We start from the raw sequence: 21,427 nt of genomic DNA on the forward strand, positions 1-21,427 counted from the left end.
GTAAAGAGGGTCCCAGAGAGGTGCCCACAGCATCTGCGATTATGAGAGTATTTGAAAAATATTGCATATAGATGAGTTTACATATACCAGTGTCTTTGGAAACCTGACGACACAGTTTCTAATTCACATTTCTGCCTCCAGTGCAGGGTTCTAAACTACTCTACGGCAGGGACTCGGACCTGTTCACCTTTGCCTTCCTAAATCAGAGGCAGACATTGAATTGTTACTAAATAAACATTTACCAAATGAAGAGCAGTTTGGGGCAGATCACAGAGCAATTTGAACTCCAGGCTAAGTAATTTGGGCGTGATTCTGTTGGCAGTTAGAAAGAGTTTGAAAGCTTCCGGCCGTGAGCAGTGTGTAATATGTATTGGACTTGGGAGCGAATAGAGAGAACAGCCAAGAGACCATTAACAGCAATACAGGCAAAAGCACCAAAAGGCAGAATTCCCATGGAGGCTGTGAGTATTGAGAGGCAGATGCAAAAGCCATTAAAGAAAAATTATCTACAGGGTCCAGATGGCCCCAGGCAAACATCTAGTTCAGAGCTTTTCAGGGATGCTAATCAATCAAGTGAGTTAGTTTTGTACTTATCTGCCCCCAAGCAGATAGAAGACCATTTCTCATGTTTGCATGGAAGAAATATCTAAATATCAAATCCATATGGGTTTTCTCACTGTCATCATGCACATTTAGGTGAAATCCATGAAGTAGGCATGGGAATCTTTTCTTTCTTTCCACATTTTGGCCAGGATCCTACAGTCGTATCTGAGAAAACCCAAGGTTATTAGTGTGGAATTTTCTCAATTCATTAGCACACACAATACTTAACATTAAGGTGGTTTCCAGTATCATTGCTTTCAAATTAATCATTCTATACATAACATATATTTCAAATCTGCAGATTGAGCAACATTATCCTTGGCTATATTCTGGACTGTATCCTGGGTGGAATACATTATCTGTGACTCAGACAGATCATACATGCATCAGGAAATACATGGGCTTCTTTTATTTTTTTTCTGAATTCTTCCAGGGCTTGAGTGTAGGAAAAGCTACAAATGACACATTTCTCTCTGATTTTAGGGCTCGGTGACTGTCGGCCAGATGCCTGCGGTTCACATTGTCTTCCGAGAGCCACTGCCCGGGACGCCTGTTACCTGGACCGGACCTGGCTTTGCCAGGGTTCTCCCTGGGTCTGGCTTAAGATTCACTGTCAGCAACATCCCCTCTCCCATGAATTTTACTGTGGCCATTCGCTATGAAACTCAGGTATCCTAAGTCCAGTGCCTTTGGTGGTGAAAATTTCAAATGCATTCTCACACTAAATGTTTCCATCCCAGTCTTAGCAGATATGTTGTTCATAAAATGATTTGCAAAAAGTAGAACATCTGGAGAGCATTATACAGCAAAGGGTTCCCTAAAGATATCAAAGCAACACAGTGAGCCATATGTACACACTCTGTATTCCAGGGAGAGAAGCTAAAGTTGCAGTTATATATTTAAGGCAGTAGGCCTAAGGAAGTGGTGATGGAATATTTGTAGAAGAATAATAAATAACTAAAATAGCATAAATCCTGCTTTCCCGATACTTTTTTTCTAAAACTTTAACAAACTAACATGTGCAGAGATTCAGACTCAAGGGATGCAGAAGAGGCATTTATTTGCATTTGGGTTTTCTCTGAAACAAGAGAAAAACTAAAAAGCAGGCTGCTTCCCTCGCCCCCCACTGCTAAGTTACCCTTCCCCCACCTTTTGAGAAACATCTAAGACAGAAGAGAAAACAAATTAGAAAAACACTTGATCTAGACAACAGTTCATAACATTTTCTTTGGTAACCTGAAACCCCACAGACCATCTCCCCTGAAAGGGTATTTTCTCCGGCTTGGTGAGGTAGATGGTCCCACAGTCCCTCTGGAAATGCTTGTTGTGTGTTAAATGGCCAGAGCTGCTGGTCCATTGTGAAACTCTTGCTATGACATAATTCTGTATTTCCTACTTACAAATGAAAGCCAAGGGATTTCAGTGGACTTTGACCTGGTGAGTACAACAAAAAAGTTGTTAAAAATATATACACAGAAATTTTTCCATAGAGAGGACCCATCTCTAACAGCTTTAAAAAGCTTTCGAGGCCTGGCTGGTGTGGCTAAGTAGACTGAATGCAGGCCTGGGAACCAAAGGATCACTGGTTTGATTCCCAGTCAGAACACATGCCTGGGTTGCAGGCCAGGTTCCTGGTGGGAGGCATGTGAGAGGCAACCACACATTGATGCTTCTTTTCTCTTTCTTTCTCCATTCCCCTCTCTCTAAAAATGAATAAGTAAAATCTTTTAATAAAACCTTTTCCAAATTGTAAGGCTGTCAGAGTACAGCTAATAAGCATATACTATACATATATGTGTATATATATTTATACACAGATAGATATATCTAGTAATATAATTATTAAATCATATAATTTATATATGCATGTAGTAATGTTAAAAATACATGTCCTTTTGTGAAGGATTCCTAATTTTTACTTTTGTTCTGTGGCCCATGAACATGATGAATTAATGGATGCTTTGGGAGCAGAGGTGTCAGGAGTACCAGGGTTTTCCAGGCTCGTGAACTGCTCATGTAGCGCTATGGCCAGAAACGACCCTCCTCTACCTGGACTGCAGTTCAGACACCAGAGAGTTGAGCCTGAGAGTCAACCTCTAAGACTGTTTTCGATTCAAAAATTCTATTTTCCAAGTGAGCTATGGGTTGCAAGTTCTATTTCATGTACGATTCATCAGTATGCATTTGTGCGTGCAAGTCAGCTTCCCACATCCTCACAGTGACGTGCTTTTATGCCACGTCTTTCTAGTCTGCAGCTGACTGGGCCGTCCAGGTTGCAGTTAATCCCCCTGGAGGAAGCCAGCGCTGTCCACGCAAGACCCCTCTGCAAAAGCCTCCATCCTTCGCCCTACCAGCAGCCTCCAGGTACGCTTGGGACCCATCAAACACTGATGGTTTCTTAGAATTTTATTCAGCTATCCTAGATATTCATCTAGGAATTAAGTGGGAGAACAGATGTATTAAAGAAGACTGAAGAACGTTCCTTTCCTGTTTCCCCCATGGACTTGACATGTGAAAAAGTAAAATGCTGCAAGAATAAGATTAAAATGTTCAGCTTGAGTTATCCCAGCTCAGAGTCTGTGAGATAAAAAGCTACTGATTTTTGAAGCAACAAATTTTGTCTCATTAGAGATTTGTGGCAAAATAAAACAGAGACCCTGATGATATTAGCAGGATAGATAAGATGAAGGATTTTCTTATCATCCTTTCCCCACAGCAGGTCCTGACAGCCGGCCGGTGGCCAGTACTTTCTGAGGCTTTGCTCTGGTACAACCTGTGGAAGAGCCGTGGAGAGTGTCAGTGTGTGATTACCACCCACGCAGCCCACCCAGACCATGCCCCTGCCCCACACGGGACCCATGCCAGCACATAGGTGGAATGCTGCCAACCATGGTGGCACTTCGGTTATGTAACTGTACTTTTGTCGCTGAATTTTTGCTTTATTTCTCTCAATACAGAATCATGCTGCTTCCCACACCCATCTGTTTAGAGCCAGATGTACAATATTTCATAGACGTCTATTTTTCCCAGTCTTTGGAAGGAGGGCCCTACGCTCATTCACACATCCTTGTTGATTCTGTAAGTACCACAGAGCTTTGTGGGTATTTCTTTCTAAACCATGTTCTATTATAATTGTACTTTTAGACCCTCTGGTGACATGTTTCTTGAGAAGTATAAATGTATTTGTTTCATTATAAAAATCACCCATGCTCTACAAAAGTCACTTGATAATAATTGCAGATCTTACAGAATAGTATGTGCCAGTGCCAGTAATGGTTTGAAATACTTTACATGTTCGATTATTCAGTCTTACAGAGTCAACAATTCTATCAGGTAACCACAATTGTTATCTTCATACACAGATGATAGAACCAAGGCACAGGGTGTCACAGGGTCACGGAGCTGGTAGTGAGGAGTCTGGAATCTGGGCCAGACTGCCTGAGCCCAGAGTCCCAGTTCTGTTCTGAGCCATGACAGCATCACAGGCATTACAGTCTGTTTAGGGAGAAATCCCACCACTTAAATTATTAACACCTTGAAAGTTCCCATGTATTCATGCTATGCTTCTATGTTGTTGTGAACAGAGCACCCATACGATCTGCACATGGACATTTGTCACTTCACAGTATATCATAAACATTTCCTCATCATGTTTATGTAGTCTTAATGCTAGGAACTATGCATAGTATTTCTTTGAGTGACTTTTTTAAATTTTATTTTTCAGTTATAGTTTACATTCAATATTATTTTGTATTAGTTTCAGGTGTACAGCATGGTGGTTAGATAATCATATCATTTACAAAGTGGTCTCCCTGAGATTTCCAGCAGCCACCTGACACCATACCTTGTTATTACAGCATTCCTGACTAGGTTCCCTAGGCTGTGCTTTACATCCCTGTACTTTATTCTGTAACTACCAACTGGTGCTTCTTGGTGCCTTCACGTTTTCACCCAGCTTCCCGAAGCCCCTCCTCTTCAACAGCCATCACTCTGTCTATGAGTGTGTTTCAATCTTGTTTTTTGTTTGTTCTGAGTGACTTCCTTCAGCATCTTTCCCCCACAGAGCTGGACCACAGATAGTCCTTCCAGCGCTCTCACCCTGCACAGCTTCAGACCCAGGCTTGTCACTGGGCAGACTTTGGAACTGAGTAAATTTACGCAATTTACATATCTGTTCCCCTACTTGTGAAATACTGGTTGCTTTTATTCTTCATTATATACATTTGGTACATATTTTCAGTGTTTTAAAATATAGTCCTATTTACCCAAGGTTTTATGGCTCCTGAAATAACTTACCAAATTAATTTCTGAAAGCTATTCTCCAGTTAATTTTCAGGGTTATCAGTAATGTGTGAAAGTAGCAGTTTCATACAAGTACAATTGTATATTAATCTTTTGGGGTTTTAAAAGAAATTTTGCATATAAAAATCAAATTGCCTTTTTAAAATGTATTTTTAAATATTTGTGAGCATTTTCTCATATTATGATTTGATTGGCAAACTACAACCTGAGAATTTTATGGGAACACAGCTGTACCCTTTCATTTACGTATTATCTACAGCTGCTTTCAAGCTACAAAGGCAGAGCTCAGTAGTTATAAAAGAGACCAAAAATATTTACCATCTGGCCTTTTATAGGAAGTTTGTTGGACCCTGATTTAATTAGCCATGTATTCATATTTTGTGAATTGTGTCTTCAAAGTTCAATTTGTCACTATTGAATGTTTTAAATTTATAACCCTGGAACTTTGCTATTTCATCATCTACTATAGAATTCAATATGAGGCAGGTATATATTGGATTTTATTCAACAAAGTAAGCTATCATAACATCAAAAAACGCCTTCATTTTAGGATTATTTTACCAAAGGCAGATTGTAACATTTAGCAAAAAAATGGAAGGAAGGAAGGAGGGAAGGAAGGAAAGAAGGAAAGTTAGAGAGACAGAGAGGAAGGGAAGGAAGGAAAAGCAGAAAGAGGATAGCCAATCACATTTGAATGTGGTATAAATATGTCCCAGATGTTGCCCTTAAATATTGCATGAGACATACCTTTACTAAAAAAATTATCCTTTGCTTCCCTGAAATTCAATTTTAACTAGGTGATTTGATTTTCTGTGGCATTTTATTGAAAAGTAGTACAAAGCCTGCACCAGGGGCCATGTAATATCATGGTAAGGTTCTATCATATGATGGTAGAAATTAAGTAGAAAGTTGAAACAAACTCTTAAATGGGAAATCAAACTATCGTGGTTCCCCTAGCCACACAATCTATATTCTCTCCTGAGCACCTTTAAATAGCACTGTGATCATGAATCAACAACTGAGTTACAAAGAAAGAAAATCACACCCAACAGGTTTAATTCAGGGGCACAAAAACTAGAAGTTGGGGGCTCAGACAGAGTAAAGGAAGGGACAGGAGGAAAATAAAGAAGTCCTAAATCACAAAGGTGTATATAATAATAATAATAGTCCTGACACTCAAATTTATAAAAGCCAACTTACTCCTCATTTTAAATCCATATCCTAATTATTTCTAAACTTCATAAACTCCAGAGATTATCGCCTGATGCTGTATTAAATGACTATCCAAATTACCCATTCATCACCCATTCGTGGAGTGGGTGGGCCAGGCACTGTGCTGGCTCCTGGAGAGTAAATACGGTTTCTGCCCTCTGAGAATTCTCATCCTGATACAGAACGGAGCCATGTAAACAAAACTGTGGCAATGATATTTGATAGCTACATGATACAAGTAGATAATTTGGAATTAACTTAAATATATATCTATTTTGTTAACTTAAAAGTATATATATCCAATTAGTTTTCAAGCAATCATTCTTTTATATAAGTATTAAAACACCAAAACCCGAGTAAGAATGAAGAGAGTAAGCTGATCTTGACAAGCTGTCAGAACCCATTGAAGAGGCTATAGGTCCCTGCTTTAGGTCAGATTCCTCAGAAGCAGAAGCTGGGACAAGGTCTCAGGGGCACCTGATTTATTGAGGGCAGGCAGGTGGGAGAAGAGAAATGAGGGGAATAAGAGTGCAGGAGCGAAGCAAGGATGCGGTCTGCACTGAAGTGTAGCTATAGCCTGATCTCACCGCAGCTCAGGACACAGGATTTACACCACAGAATTGGTGCCACCTGGAGGCAAAGTCCCAGGCCTTCGTGTGCCCATGTCATTGGCTATAGGCTCAGCACCTCATCCCCCAGTGAGTGCATTAACTCCTGGACAAGGTGGTGTGACGGACTCCAGTTTTCTGGAGGGTGGGACAGCTGGGAGCTTCTGGCAGCCAGTGCCACAGCAGCTAGAAGGCGGGAAGATCTGATCAGGGTACAATATCCCCTCGAGTGCCTCACCAAGGCTGTGTAGTAGGACAAAATCATTACACATTTTATGATTACAGACTAATACGGTTGTTTATACACCAACGATTTTGCTGCTCTGGGAAGATATTTGACTGTTTGGGACTTGGTCCTTCCAAAGCTTACTCTCTTCTGCAGCCAGATTAACATTTCCATCTGAAACTAAGATGAATTACTTAGAAGACCAGGTGAAAGTTCTGTTCATCTCTGGATGCCCCTTCTGCATCAATTTTTTTTTGTTGTTGGCTGTATAGTGAGACACTTAAATTTTTTTCAGTTTCCCTTATTACAAGATATGTGCTTTCATAAAAGTGTGTATAGCCCTGACCAGTGTGGCTCAGTTGGTTGGGCGTCACCCCACCAAGTGGAAGGTCATTGGTTTGGTTCCCAGTCAGGGCACATGCCTTGGCTGCAGGCACTGTCCCCAGTTGAGGCACATGTGAGAGGCAACCAATCGATATTTTTCTCACATGTCAATGTTCTTTCTCTTCCTCTCTTTCTCCCTCCCTTCTCCTCTCTCTAAAAATAAATAAATAAAACTTTTATTTTTTAAAAAGTGTGTTTAGAGTCAAAAGTATATTAGGTATCCTACGATATAAAACTGCCATATTTCTTTGACACTGTGGAAACTGCTGTACTTGGTAAACACAAAGTGCTTAGACTTTCTAGGAGGAGTGAGTCATGGCAGTACACACACTACACTGACAGGGACTCTTCTCATTTGGTCCATCTGATACCAAAATTGGCCAACTCTTCACTGGCTCGGACTGATTGCTCCGAATAATGGACCCCTAGTTGGCTGCCTTCAACCCCAGCCCCAACCCATCTAGCTTCCTTCTGTATCTCTGTCCCCTTGGTTTGTGTTTGGAGAAAAAGTCATCGAAGTATCAACTTAAAAATACAATACTAGAAATTTATTTATAGCTCCTTATCGGACAAGTTTGTATGCAGCACATACTACAAATTAGACACCATGGCAGGCACAGGTGTACACAAAACAAGCACCTTCCCAGCTGAGTCGAGGCCGACTCTCTCAACAGGGAACGCAGATGACAACGCAAGACATGGCAACACGGTGTGTTAAGTGGCGCTGGGAGCAGTGCCAGGAAACAACTGAAAGTTTAATGTGGCCCAGCAGGGTTCTCAACATCACCTGACCCAGCCTTCCCTTTCTTATTACAAATACTTTATAATACTCTTCATTACCCCGAAACGAGATCCCATAGGCCTTGTAGCCTGCCTGCACACAGAATTTCCACATAATGTCAATGTAATATGCAAATGCGGACAAGAAATAAAAGGAAAGTGATTTGTGAAGCAATCTCACGTGCTGCAGTAGGAGGACGCACAGGCGCCTGAAGACAGTGAAGCAGGCGATGCTCATACATGTAGAATCACTGTGTGTGCGACGGCCACAAGAGCAGTGTGTCGGAAACTTGTTTAACATGTTTTTAAAACATAGAGTAAACGGGGATTTCTTCTCTGTGGATATCCAGTGGAACATTCAAAACCTACTGTAGAAGACATGGAATGATTTTTCTCTTTGTGAGAATGTCTAGTATTTGTGACCCCCGTCCACAAAGTGCTGGTACTACACCTTGCCCAACTGTGGTGACAACCAAAACCATCCCTTGGAATTTCCAAAATGCCCCCTAGAATTGCCCCACATTGAGAACCATGAAGCTGAGGGGAATGAATGAATGAATGAATAAATAAATGTGAAGTTTACATTTTATCCTTAGGCAATGGAAAGCCACTGAAGGAGGGAGTTATCTGAAAAAAAAAATGCCTTTTAAAGAATCACTATGACCCTGGCTGATGTAGCTCAGTGGATTGAGTGCGGGCCTGCGACCCAAAGAATCACGGTTCGATTCCCAGTCAGGGCACGTGCCTGGGTTGCAGGCCAGTTCCAGCAGGGAATGCATAAGAGGCAACCATACATTGATATGTCTCTCCCTCTCTCCTTCCCTTCCCCTCTAAAGATAAATAAATAAAATCTTCAAAAAAAGAATCACTATGACTATACAGCAGAGTACTGATGAGAGGAGAGGACAGGAGTGGAAGATGAGACATCTGTTGGCCTGCCACCGTGGTAATCTAGGTGGTCAAACTGAGGAAAGTTACAGGGAGACAAAGAGCAACAAATGCATCCCAGGCACAGTAAAGAGGTCAGATTGACCGAGTTTGTGATGGACTTGATGTGTGGGGGATGTGGGCTGGGTGTGGAGCAGCGATGACAAAGAGGCAGAGTGACCTTCTTCAGTTTTTTGCACTGAGCAGCCTGGTGGATGGTGGCACTGGTTCCTGACAGTGGGCACAGGAGGGAAAGGAGGTTTCGGGTGTGTTTGTTTTGTAGTACCCATGGGACACCCAATAGACCTGTCTGTGCAGATCTGTGCAGATCCAGAGCCCACGACTGAGATGTGGACAGGAGATGTAAAATCCCATGTCAGCAATCCGTACGTAGTAACCGAAGACGTCACTGTCATGGTCACTAGGAAGCGGGCGTGGAGTAAGGAGGCTGATGAAAGAACCTAAGGAACCAAACAGGGATGTGTGGAGAGAGAGGTACCCCACCGGCACAAAAAGTAAATGCAAGAGGAGGCAGTGGTATGGCAAAGAACTGATTTTCCACACAAAAAAGTGTCCTTTAGAGTCCAGTGGCCCAGTCTCCCTGTTTGCCTGACCTGTCAGGGAGTCAGACCGGACACTAGCAAGAGAACTACATCAGATCCAGGAGGTGATTTTACAGACAAGAGAGACATAAGCACATTTAATTGCCAGTTGAGAGACAGAGATTAAAACAAGTAAGTATAACCTACAGAAACGTGTCCCGAGGGCAGAGGACAGCAGTGGGACACTTCTCCCACTGGGGTCCTTCTTCGCTGTCAGCAGGAAGGGTCAAAGACAGGTGGTCTCCCCTGTGAGCCTGGAGTTTGTCGGGCAGGAAGTAGGCGGCTCCAGTGCCTTATCTGGGGTCTATTTTTACTGGGAAGTGAGAGGGGAAAGAAGCAATGACACATGCCGGAAGCACAGGGAAATGAGGTGAGAGGTTTGAAGTGTGGAGACACTTTGAAATAGTCTTCTAGGGTTCAGTTCTACCCTCCGGTGTGTCAAAAGACGAACAGAGAAGGACTGGAGAGGGTTGGAGTTAAAGGGCCATGGAGAATAGTTTCAGTATGGACAGAGCAAAAAGATCGGAGGCTATTTACCTGTGCCACCTGTTCTCTCTCCTGACATGACCTGCTACATGAAACTTATTTTTAATACTGTTTTTCCATCAGCCCTTCAGAATGACCAAGTTGGTGTGATTAATCTGCTGTACTAACACATTCTCTACTATATCATTTAAGCTCTAAATAAATTTTTCAAAATGCATTAGGCTATAACTTAGATAAAATCTTAAAAATATAACTGTAAAGTTTTCCTTCACATAGATGTTAAACTATAGATGAATTCTCTTTGAGAGTAAATTAATAAGGCATTTGTCCCCATAATAGCTATGTGATCTAAGCCAGGAATTCCCAAAATGCATCTGTGAATTACTGACTTCATGAGATGTTAGTATTATTTGAATGTAGGACCAAATGGTCCAATAAGTCTGAAAACACTGAGTTTAAAGAGCATCTTTCTTGCAGGACTTCTGAGGGCCTTTGATATGTTAATCTAGTCTGTGAATCTCCAAGAGGCAGATATAGTTTGATGTGGAACACCACTTTCATATGTAACTGAAAGAGACAAAACTCATACAGAAGAATTTGGTAGAATTAGAGTTCTACAGTAACACTATGGAATACCCTCCACCATAATTTTCTGTTACGAGTAGCCTAGTAAAAGTCTTTCAAATCTAAGACAAATTTACTAGCAAGGTATAAAATAGTAGTAAGGATGGTTGAAAGATACAGGCTCATTTCTTTTCTTTGCCATAGATCAATAAATGAAAATATTTAGTTGAAGAATTCTTAAATAAGTGAAAATCTTAAAATATTTAGTCATAAGCCAGGGTGTCCAATCTTGGCCCTTGGGCTCCACGTGGCCCAGGATGCCTATGAATGGGGCCCAACACTAAGTTGTAAATTTACTTAAAACACTGAGATTTTTTTGTGATTACACATTGCAGTGTATTTAATGTGTGTCCCAAGACAGCTCTTCTTCTTCCAGTGTGGCCCAGAGACGCCAAATGTTGGACAGCCCTATGAATTTCAAGAATTGAATTTTTAGTCTCTTTTCAAACATTATTCTCATATATGAATCTGATTTTTTATAACTGGAATCTGAACAGCAGACAGTTGCGTACATAAGTCTTTTCTCATTATTTTAAAAGCTCAGTCTTCTTCCCCAATTCAATGCATCGGAGGATTTCTGCAGAAAACTGGATGTAGACGAATATCAGCTACACACGTGTGTTGAAATTGCCTCGGAGCCAGGAGCTCAGGTGCTGCCTGGTGCATGTGAGAGGCTCGTGGTCAGCATGTCCGCCAGGCTACACAATGGGGCAGTGGGTGAGTATCTGTTTAGTAGGCTCTACTGAAGTGCTGCTACCCTGTAAAACGCTTTTTGGGACATGAGTGAATCGATTCCATTTATTTCAGCATTTTTCCAACAACCAACCACTTGCCCAGTGATTAGGTACATAGAGCAGGCACTGAGGTGCTGGAATCCCAATGTGCAGCCCAGGACTGTGTAGAAAGAGGAGCCTTGCAGTAGCATTAAGTGCTCGATTGCTGGAACAATAGCACTAAAATATTTATTTAGAATCCTGGGATTTTAAGTCTGAAATGAACTCTAAACAACTTCTTTCACTCTCGGACCTTCATTTAATAAATGAGATGATTAGGGTTCAAAAACATGAGGTAACTTGCCCAGTTCACTAAGCTATGGAGGGGTTTCTCACCCTCAGCAGTTTTGACATTTTGGGTTGGATAATACTTGGTTCTGGGGGTTGGGTGGTGGTTGTCCTCTGCATTATAAGGTGTTTGGGCCCTGGCTGGTGTAGCTCAGTGGATGGAGCTCAGGCCTGATAACCACACAATCACGGTTCAATTCCCAGTCAGGGCACATGCTTGGGTTGCAGGCCAGTTCCCAGCAAGGGACTCACGAGAAGCAACCATACATTGACATTTCTCTCCTTCCCTTTCTCTCTAAAAATAAATAAATAAAATCTTTTAAAAAAAAGATGTTTAGCAACATCCCTACCCTCTACACACCTGATACCAGTAGCACCCTTGTCCAGGCTGTGACATCCAAAAATGTGTCACATGTCCCCTGGGGACAAAATCCCTCCCAGTGGAAAACCCCTGCTGTAGAGTGCCTGCTACAGCCAGAGCCTGGGCTTCCTGAGCTCCAGGCGGGTGCTGTTTTCTGTTGAAGGGCTATGGCTTCAGGGCGTCCGTAGTCTTAGAAAAAATATGGAATGAGAAAAATCAAAGGTATAGTCCAGCACCCACATCGATCATTAGGAATTAACATAATAATAATTAAATTGGAATAATTAATTATTAAAACAATTTATTTCAAGCCTTTCATTAACTTTATTAAGTAATGTTTGTCAAGTACATACTACCTGCCAAACACTGGTGTAAGTACTTCACAGGCCTTATTATCTTTAATCCCTGTAATCTCATGAGGTAGATCCTATGTTATCCTCCTTTAGCAGATAAGGAATTAAGGACTGGAGAGGGACCAGGTGAAAGAGAGGCCCACCAGACCTGCTAACAGGATTAGGTTCTTCTCTGTCACTTCCTGCACCCCTAACTCCCTTATTTCATTCCCTGCAGCCTGCAAGTGTCACCCCCAGGGGTCAGTCGGGACCAGCTGCAGCCCCCTTGGGGGCCAGTGCCAGTGTAAGCCACACGTGGCCGGGCGCTGCTGTGACAGGTGCTGGACAGGAAGCTACGGTCTGGGGCGTCATGGCTGTCACTGTACGTAGCACCAAGCAGATGGGGGAAACACTCTTGTTCACAGCCTTGGAGGTCTGAAGGCAGGAAAACTGATGTGGGGAATCTCAGAGGGGAGAGGATTGGGAATTGGACTACATTATCCAGACTATCTATGTCAATAAAATGTGCTGCAATTTTTTGTACTGCACTTCATTCATCCACTCACTGGGCACTGATTGAGCAGAGTTCTGTTAAGAAGCTTCTGGGAGTTTGCAGTCTGCGTCAGTTAGAGGATAGCCCAGGTAAGATGTGGAAACACCATGAAGGGAGTTGGCTGTATGATCTGGCATGTTAAGATGGAGGCTGGAAAGGCTAAAACAATGATGAGATTTCAAACTTGAGAAAGGGGACAACACTGTGACCAGGGTATTATACTTTCTGATGCTAGAGTCACAAACAGTCTTGGAACTCATCTTATAAGCTGCCCATTAGTTAGGGCTTAGATGGGGCTTCAAACACAGAGGGTAGTTCAGTTATTGTGGCTGTCACATTCAGGGTCTAGAATTCTCTGTTCATCATGTAAACCATTAGTGAAAATACCGTCCCCCACAGAAAGCTGCCTGAGGAACCATGAAAACCGCCAGGCACGTTAATCCTCCCTTCAGGCAGGGGACATATCTCTCAGTCCTGGTTCAGAGTGATGGCTGCCTTCCTGTCATTGCTGGTCTAGCAAACAGCCCAGTGAACAGCTTAGGGCCACTGTCACTTCTTTTTCCCCCTTTTCTTTAAAAAAAATCAATTGCTTGACATACACAAAGGAGCAAACATTTCCATGTAGCACCCTGTCAAACAAACAGGCATCATTTTTTTTTTTTGTATAGGGAAGATCAGCTCAGAGGATTCAACAATTCAGTAGAAAAGGGTTGAGCCTCTACTATCTTGTCTAGGGCAAAAAAATCTGACCATCTTGAGAGGGAGAATTTTTTTTACAGTTTTTTAAAATTATATTTGATTGAGTATGCTATTACAATTGTCATGATTTTTCCTCCTTTTTCCTCCTCTACCCAGCAACCCCCCACTCCCTCAGGCAATCCTCACACCATGGTTTCATGTCCATGGGTCTTGCGTATAAGTTCTTTGGCTGCCCCATTTCCTATTCTTTACCTTACATCCCCATGGCTATTCTGTAACTACCTATTTATACTTCTTAATCCCCTCACCTCTTCACCCATCCTCCTCCTCCTCCCTTCCATCTGGCAATCATCTGGTAACTAACCTCTCTTGCTGTCTTTAGAGACTCTCTTTATCTTTAACCTTTGACCTTTTAGTAATGGTGTGTCTCAGAGTGGGCCTTTTTGCATCCATCACAATTGGGTCTCTCTTTGCTTCCTGGACTTGCATGTCTATTTCCTTCACCAAATTAAGGAAGTTTTCTTTCACTGTCTTTCCAGACAGATTTCCAATTTTTTGCTCTTTCTCTCCTCCTTCTGGCATTCTTATGAAGCAAATGATGGACCTAGTGAAGTTGTCCTAAAGGCTGCTTATACCATCCTCTTTCTTTAGAATTCTTTTTTCTTCTTGTTCCGACTGATTGATTTTTGCTTCCTTATGTTCCAAATCATTGATTTGATTCTTGGCTTCATCCATTCTACTGTTGTTTCCCTGTAAATTGTTCTGTATTTAAATTAGTGTATCCTTTGTTTCTGACATGGTCTTTTTTATGCTGCTGAGGTCCTCACTAAGTTCCTTGAGCATCCTTATACACAGCGTTTTGAACTCTGCATTTGCTAGATTGCTTATCTCCATTTCATTTAGTTTTCTTTCTGGAGTTTTGATCTGTTCTTTCATTTGGGTCATGTTTCTTTGTCTCCTCATTTTGCCAGCCTCCCTGTGTTTGTTTCTGTGTGTTAGGTAGAGCTGCTTTGACTCCATGTAATGGTAGTGTGGCCTAATATAGTAGGTGTCCTATAGGTTCCAGTGGCACAGCCTCCCCTTCAACCCAAGCTGGTACTCAGGTGTGCCCTTTGTGTGGGCTGAGTATACCCTTCTCTTGTAGTTGAGCCTTGGTTGCTGTTGGCAGATCAATGGGAGGGATTTACCCAGGCCAGTCCATTGCAAAGACTGGCTGTGTCCATTGACCATCAACCTCTGCCATCTATGGAGGATCAGCTGTGCAGAGGCAGGGTAGTGGTGCCCCAACATGGTCTGTAGCTATCCACTGGGTGAGCTGGTCCTGGGGTTTCCCAGGTGGTGCAAGCCAAGGTCATCCCCCAGCTGTGTTTTGTCCTGGGCGCCCTGCATGAGGTATAAAGCAATCTGAGATATCTGCTACTTGTGCTGGGTTTGGAGATTCCCAGGTAAAGCTAAATTATGAATCTAATCTGGCTGCTTCTAGGGCTCATTGAAGCCAGCTGTTGCTTGGTTGATAGAATTTAGGATCGAAGACCAGCCATACTTAAGGAAAAGTAGCTTGGGTTGGCCCATAAATTGGGAGGGGCAAAGCCTCTGGGGATCTCCAAGGCAGGTCAGACAGTGGTAGCCAGGTTGATGAAGTCTCAGATACCGCACCAGCCTACTGGCTCTGTGGTGGGAAGGTTTGGCAAAGAGACAATGGTCTCTGCTCACCTTGATGCCAGACACTTCAGTTCCTCCCTGTGTACCACTGGTGCCTTTCAAGCTGCTACCCTGGTGCTAAAGCTCAGAGGGAGTGAGTCTGAGTAGGTGAGTTTGTGTGTTGGTTCTGTAAGAGGAACTGCTTGGGACTCCAGAAGTTTCTTCCACAAACTCAATTCCTGCTGGATTTTGCAGTCAGAAGTTGTGGGGACTTATCTTGCTGGGACTGGAATCCTGGGCTGGGAGACCTGGTGTTGGTCTGAGACTCCTCACTCTGGAGACATCCCTCCTGAATCTTTATCCATGTGGATGTGGGACAACTTCATTCCATGTCTGCACCTCTCCTACCGGTTTGGATAGATGTTGTTACTTTAACTCTGCAGTTGTCAGACTTCAGCTCAGTTTCTGACATTCCTGAGTGATGGTTATTTTGTATTTTAGTTGTAATTTTGATGTGGTTGTGTGAAGAGGTGAGCCATGTCTGCCTAATGCTACAATCTTTTTTATATACTCTTTTTTTTAAAGATTTTATTTATTTACTTTTAGAGAGGAATGGAAGGAGAGAAGGAGAGAAATATCAATGTGTGGTTGCCTCTCGTGAGTCCCCTGCTGGGAACTGGCCTGCAACCCAGGCATGTGCCCTGACTGGGAATCGAACCGCGATTGTGTGGTTCTCAGGCCCGCGCTCAATCCACTGAGCTACACCAGCCAGGGCCTTTCTTATATACTCTTAAAGTTTGACTCCCAAGATGCATGAAAGTTTAAGTCATTAAAAACACACTATTTGTTCAGTTTTTCTGTATAAACAACATTTACCAGACCCAACTGTTTTCAACTTACTGTTTATTGAATGAACTGGTGAATTCTTATTTAGCAAACATTCCCCTGGTACTCACTATATGGCAGGCTCTAGAGACTCACCATATAGAGTCTAGAGACTCTAAGCACCTTAGAGACTCACCCTTCACCCTGGTTGGGATGAGATGGTAAGTTCAGTGCTACAGCGTTACAGCTGTACCTCCTTCACCAACATGCCACTTGCCCCCTTTCCCAACATACTTCTCTTTGCTTTATCCAGCATGTCACTGCCACCCTCAAGGCTCAAAGAGCACTGTGTGTGACCAAATAACAGGACAATGTTCCTGCCGGGAAGAGGTGGCTGGCCGCCGTTGTGACCGGTGCCTGCAGGGCTATTTTGGATTTCCCAACTGCCGCCCTTGCCTTTGTAATGGGTTCACAGAGCTCTGTGATCCAGAAACAGGATTGTGCCTCAATTGCAGGGGGTTTACAACTGGAAGAAACTGTGAAAGGTATGGAATTCATATGTACTTTTATTTTTTATTTTTTCTCTTTCGTTCTGACCTCACAACACTCTCCAAAGAACCATTGAGTAGAAACTCAACAGTACTTAAGTGTAGCAAGATTGCTCTGGGTGGGGAAGATTGTGTCATTCCATTATCCTTCAAAATCTTGTTATGAGTCAGACAGTGTCTGACTAAATCAGTGCTAGGCAATTGCCTGGTAACTTGCTTTTTGTCATCCTTAAATAAGACATGTAGATTAAGTGCTGTTATATTGAGTTTAATGACTATACCCTGGGACTTTCAATGGCAAAAAAAAATTTGCAGAACAAACAAAAACAATCATCTTCTAAGATACTGAGTTTTCAGAATCGCACAGCCCTAGTACACAGCAAACTCACATTGGCTAGCATGCAAGCTTTCTTTGGGAACATTTTGGTAAAAAGAAATTGCCTTGACAGATGCATCAATGGTTACTATGGAGATCCGGCTTCAGGACAACCCTGCCATCCTTGCCCATGTCCAGATGTTCCCTCGAGCCATCGGTATTTTGCTCACTCCTGTTATCAGAATCCTTGGAATTCAGATGTAATCTGTAATTGTCTTCAAGGCTATGCAGGTAGGTAGTATACTTTATGGTGGTGGTTTTTCTTCCATTTCACACTGGTATTTGAAAAATAATCACATATTAATAATTTATCTGCCTTGGGCAAATGACTGTTCGGAATATAAGTTAATGCAAATTTCTGCTTTACAAACAAAGAATTTGAATGATTTAAAAACCAATGACAATGTGAAACTCACCCCACTGAATTATAAGTTTTAACTGTTCTGGAAAACTAACTCATCCAATGAGTTTAAACCAAATTAATTCCTTTAAAATAAAATGATAACATGTTAAGATATATATGTAATTAAGTAAATATACGTTGATATATTGGGTTGGCCAAAAAGTCCATATGGTTTTTTCCATACAATAAAAGACATATTTTTAATTTTCATCAATAACTATTGATATGGATATTTTAAGTATGTCAGCTATTACCCTCATGGTATAACATTGATTGTTCTCAATTAATGTCTCAATTTGACCTCTATGTACTTCATCTGGTCTACCCGACTGTAGAGCATCATCCAATGAGAACTCTCCAGGATGAAACTATGCAAAACACTTTTGACACATTCAATCAGTCATAGCATCTTCTCTATACGCTGCATAAATCTTTTTTTGCATTTCAGCTGTGATTTTACCTTTCTTGAAATAATAAAGCATGATATGCCAAAAATGTCTCTTATTTTTGTCCAGCTTCAATAATAAAATGGCTACACAAAAGTTCACAATTTTGATAAGTTTTTAAAAAATGCACACTGATATGACAACTGTCACAATATAGTCTAACAAAATTGTTTCGAATGAAGTTAAAGACAACTGAGCACTACTAGAGCCAACCCAATGTATTACATATAATATAAACAATTAAAAATTAAAAAAAATATTTTAACCAAATGCTTTCCTTGTGTAATTCCAAGCAACCAATTTGACTGGTATTTCACAGATACAGATAATTTTTTTCAGAAGTGTAGAAGCACTGATTTGGGCATTGAATAAAGACTACATACATTAATTCAATATTTGTGTTTATTGCTCAGTCAAAATTTTTATTTTGCATAGTTTAAGCATGAGTATAAATATGTAAACAAGGGGAAAAACTTTTGAAGTCCACTTGATTTAACCACAGAAACTGTGCTATTTCCTTCAGTGATAATTACCATCAAGATAATAAATTACATGGCTAGTTATTTTTTTTTTACTTGTGACCTCTAAGGTTACACATGTGTCTAGTTAATTCTTACCTTCTCTCTTATAGTCTCTTTTCCATGTACACTTTGGCTTGGTCAGTCGGTTTTTAAGAACTGAGAGCATGATTGGGCTACCAGAACATTGCTAAATGGGGTGAACCAAAATGTGGAGAGTAGACCCACAGTTTGGATACCTAAACAAGTGCAGTTGCCTCGTGGTTGGAAGGGTAAAGGGTACAGGCAAGAAGGGGGGTTTCTCCATCCAGTGCCCTCTCGTGCTCATACATCAAGGAAATTACTCCCACCACGTGTCTCGGGTTCCGAAACCTGTAGGACCAGGTGAGAAGAGGGTCTGAATAAGGTGGTCCCCCCTCCTTCCCTTCCCTTCTCTCAAAAAATAAATAAATAAAATATTTTTTTTAAAAAAAAAGGTTTGGGTCCTGGAGCAGACAAGAGGGATGCTGGTTCTATAAGGACCCAGGGGTCCTCTGCCCGCAACTCTAGGTTTATAAGAAACACTGGAATCCATTCTTCACCAAGGACTTTTTAGCTCTAAATAATCATTTTACCTTCTGAATGAATAATAAATTTAAATGAATGTTTTGTTTTAAATTAAAACACTCTCCCTTATTCATCCCCAGTGTGTGACCTCTCATTATCCCTAGAGGAGCCTAATCATTTTCTATCTATACCAATCTCCATCCCCCCTCCCAACACACACACAAACACACACACACCCCTCTCATCTCCTTCTCTCTTCCTTTCCCCATCATTCAGGAAAGCAGTGTGAAGAATGTTCTCCTGGTTTCTATGGAAATCCAAGAATTTCTGGAGCACCTTGCCGGCCATGTGCCTGCAACAACAACATTGATATGGCTGATCCAGAGTCCTGCAGCCAAGTGACAGGGGAGTGCCTTAAATGTCTGCACAACACTGGGGGACCCAACTGCCAGCTCTGCAAACCTGGTCACTTTGGATCAGCCCTCAATCAAACCTGCAGAAGTAAGTCTGCAAGGCTGCCAGGGGAACTGTGGCAGCAGAGAGGCAGCTCATAAATGTAGCAGTTCTCCTGTGTTCATTGCAGTCAAGCCAAGTGGGTGCAACTACAATATACTCACTGGTGTTATTAGTTTGCCTTTTCTGACTGTTGCCTTTAACTCCTGCTCTGGTGGATTTCGACCAGGAGTATGAGACAAGTTTCACGGTGCCAGAATCATCTGGGGATGGGGATGCGGTGTTAACATGCAGATTCTTGGACTGTACCTCAGACACACAGAATTGCATCTCTGGGGGTAGGGGCCCAGGAATCTGCATTGTGAAAAACTCATCAAATGACTTTAATGCATAAATATGATAATCATTGACATAGAGGAGGACATAGGTTTAATTCTAGGATAAAAAAGAGAACTAAACACCTCTTTTTTAGGAACTATCTTAGCTATTTCAGTTCACCCAAGTCAATTTAGTGTACTATTTGTTTTCAGATCTTGTACATAAATGGAATTTTTGTAAATGGCGTGAGGGAAAAAGTGAGACTTCGAGTCTTCCTAATTGTGAGCTCTTGGAACATAGTAAGCACAACCGTATGAAACTGCTGCTTTGGGAGATAAACAATTGAATAAATTTAACTTATTTAGGCTCTTTGATAAATTCTATAGCATTGTAAGATGTTTTGTCATTGAGCCATTTGGAGAAGTGGTATATCCAAGTCTGAAAAGCTATTTGCATGGGTTGTTGAAAGCCAGTGTTATCACTGAATTTCCCTTCTGTTATTTCAGGATGTTCCTGTCATCCTTCTGGCATGAATACCACTAAGTGTCCCCCTGGTCAGGGAGCTTGCCTCTGTGACCCCAACACTGGCACATGCCCTTGTCTGCCCAACGTCACAGGGAGGACCTGTGACCGTTGTACTGATGGACACTGGAACCTGGTCCCTGGCAGAGGATGTCAGCCATGTGACTGTGACCCCCGGACCTCTCATGATAGCCACTGTGACCAGGCAAGATACTTTAAAGTTTCTAAGCTCATCTTGTCTACTTCTTGCCACTTTTCTAGAAACAGGCATTTTCTAGAATAAGGAGCACTGGTTTCTTTTGCTGAGGAATGGTATTAGAAACCAAGATCTGGGCACCAGATGACTGTGCCTCTTTTATGTGCTGCCCTCCACCCCTCCATTCCTCATGCCTGCAGCCGCCAACCATGGAACAAACTGCTGCATCCTGCTTGGCTTCCTGGTTCACGAGGAACTCCTAATGTTCATGACATCACTCTCTGGAATGCTTCTTATACCTTTGGGGAAACATATTTGTAGCAGACTAAACAAAGAGTGCAGTTCAAATGTGGACACTGAGGAAGCCTGTGAATCTGAAAGTCAGACAGCCCTGGTTTAACCAAAGAGCCCTTATGACAAGAAGTCTGGGGTTGCTTGGTCCAAAAGGGGGTTCCTAGGGGGACGCTGCTCTTTACATTCAGAAAATACTTTTTATTGGAGCACAGAGGACACATGTGGACATTTAGAATCTCAGTTGTTTAAACAGCTATGAAAATTGTCTCTGTCTCAGCCAGTAGGTGGTCCCCAGTGTATTCTTACAGAGAAATACAAATGTGCCGTCCAACATTTCATTTACAGCTTAAGACAGAGATGGAGAAACATGCTTTTCAGATTTGCAGATATTGCAAAGTTGTAAGTTAATGTGATAAAGACAGAACAAAAGACAAGATATCCTAACAGGCTGTCTGGAAGCAAGATGAGATCTTAATAGTGTACAAGTCAATTTTTGCAACTGGGTTTTAAAATTTTACATAAATACACAATGGGAATAATAATTTGGCACCAGCTCCTGTGAACAATATGTGAGGATTTTC

The 21,427-nt window shown here is 41.9% G+C and overlaps 1 protein-coding gene and 1 long non-coding RNA gene across 2 annotated transcripts in view; one reads left to right on the plus strand and one right to left on the minus strand.

Annotated features, from left to right (window-relative positions):
- Window positions 1–21,427, plus strand: part of LAMB4 (laminin subunit beta 4) — a 128,566-nt gene that overhangs the window by 61,651 nt on the left and 45,488 nt on the right. The window contains exons 16-24 of the mRNA XM_053673199.1: window positions 1,087–1,272; window positions 2,852–2,967; window positions 3,561–3,681; window positions 11,294–11,471; window positions 12,747–12,890; window positions 16,540–16,771; window positions 17,224–17,381; window positions 19,340–19,564; window positions 20,341–20,561. Of these exons, the coding sequence (XP_053529174.1) occupies window positions 1,087–1,272; window positions 2,852–2,967; window positions 3,561–3,681; window positions 11,294–11,471; window positions 12,747–12,890; window positions 16,540–16,771; window positions 17,224–17,381; window positions 19,340–19,564; window positions 20,341–20,561 (1,581 nt within the window). The remainder of the gene's footprint in view (window positions 1–1,086; window positions 1,273–2,851; window positions 2,968–3,560; window positions 3,682–11,293; window positions 11,472–12,746; window positions 12,891–16,539; window positions 16,772–17,223; window positions 17,382–19,339; window positions 19,565–20,340; window positions 20,562–21,427) is intronic.
- LOC128628560 (uncharacterized) overlaps window positions 17,363–21,427 on the minus strand; it is a 46,900-nt gene continuing 42,835 nt past the window's right edge. Inside the window, exons 2-3 of the long non-coding RNA XR_008392980.1 lie at window positions 18,617–18,889; window positions 17,363–17,425 (exon numbers count right to left, since the gene is read on the minus strand). This is a non-coding gene — a long non-coding RNA (uncharacterized LOC128628560). The remainder of the gene's footprint in view (window positions 17,426–18,616; window positions 18,890–21,427) is intronic.

The sequence above is a fragment of the Artibeus jamaicensis genome, unplaced genomic scaffold, assembly GCF_021234435.1.
Source record: "Artibeus jamaicensis isolate MK-2021 breed Jamaican fruit bat unplaced genomic scaffold, CSHL_Jam_final contig_834, whole genome shotgun sequence".
Lineage (NCBI taxonomy): Eukaryota > Metazoa > Chordata > Mammalia > Chiroptera > Phyllostomidae > Artibeus > Artibeus jamaicensis.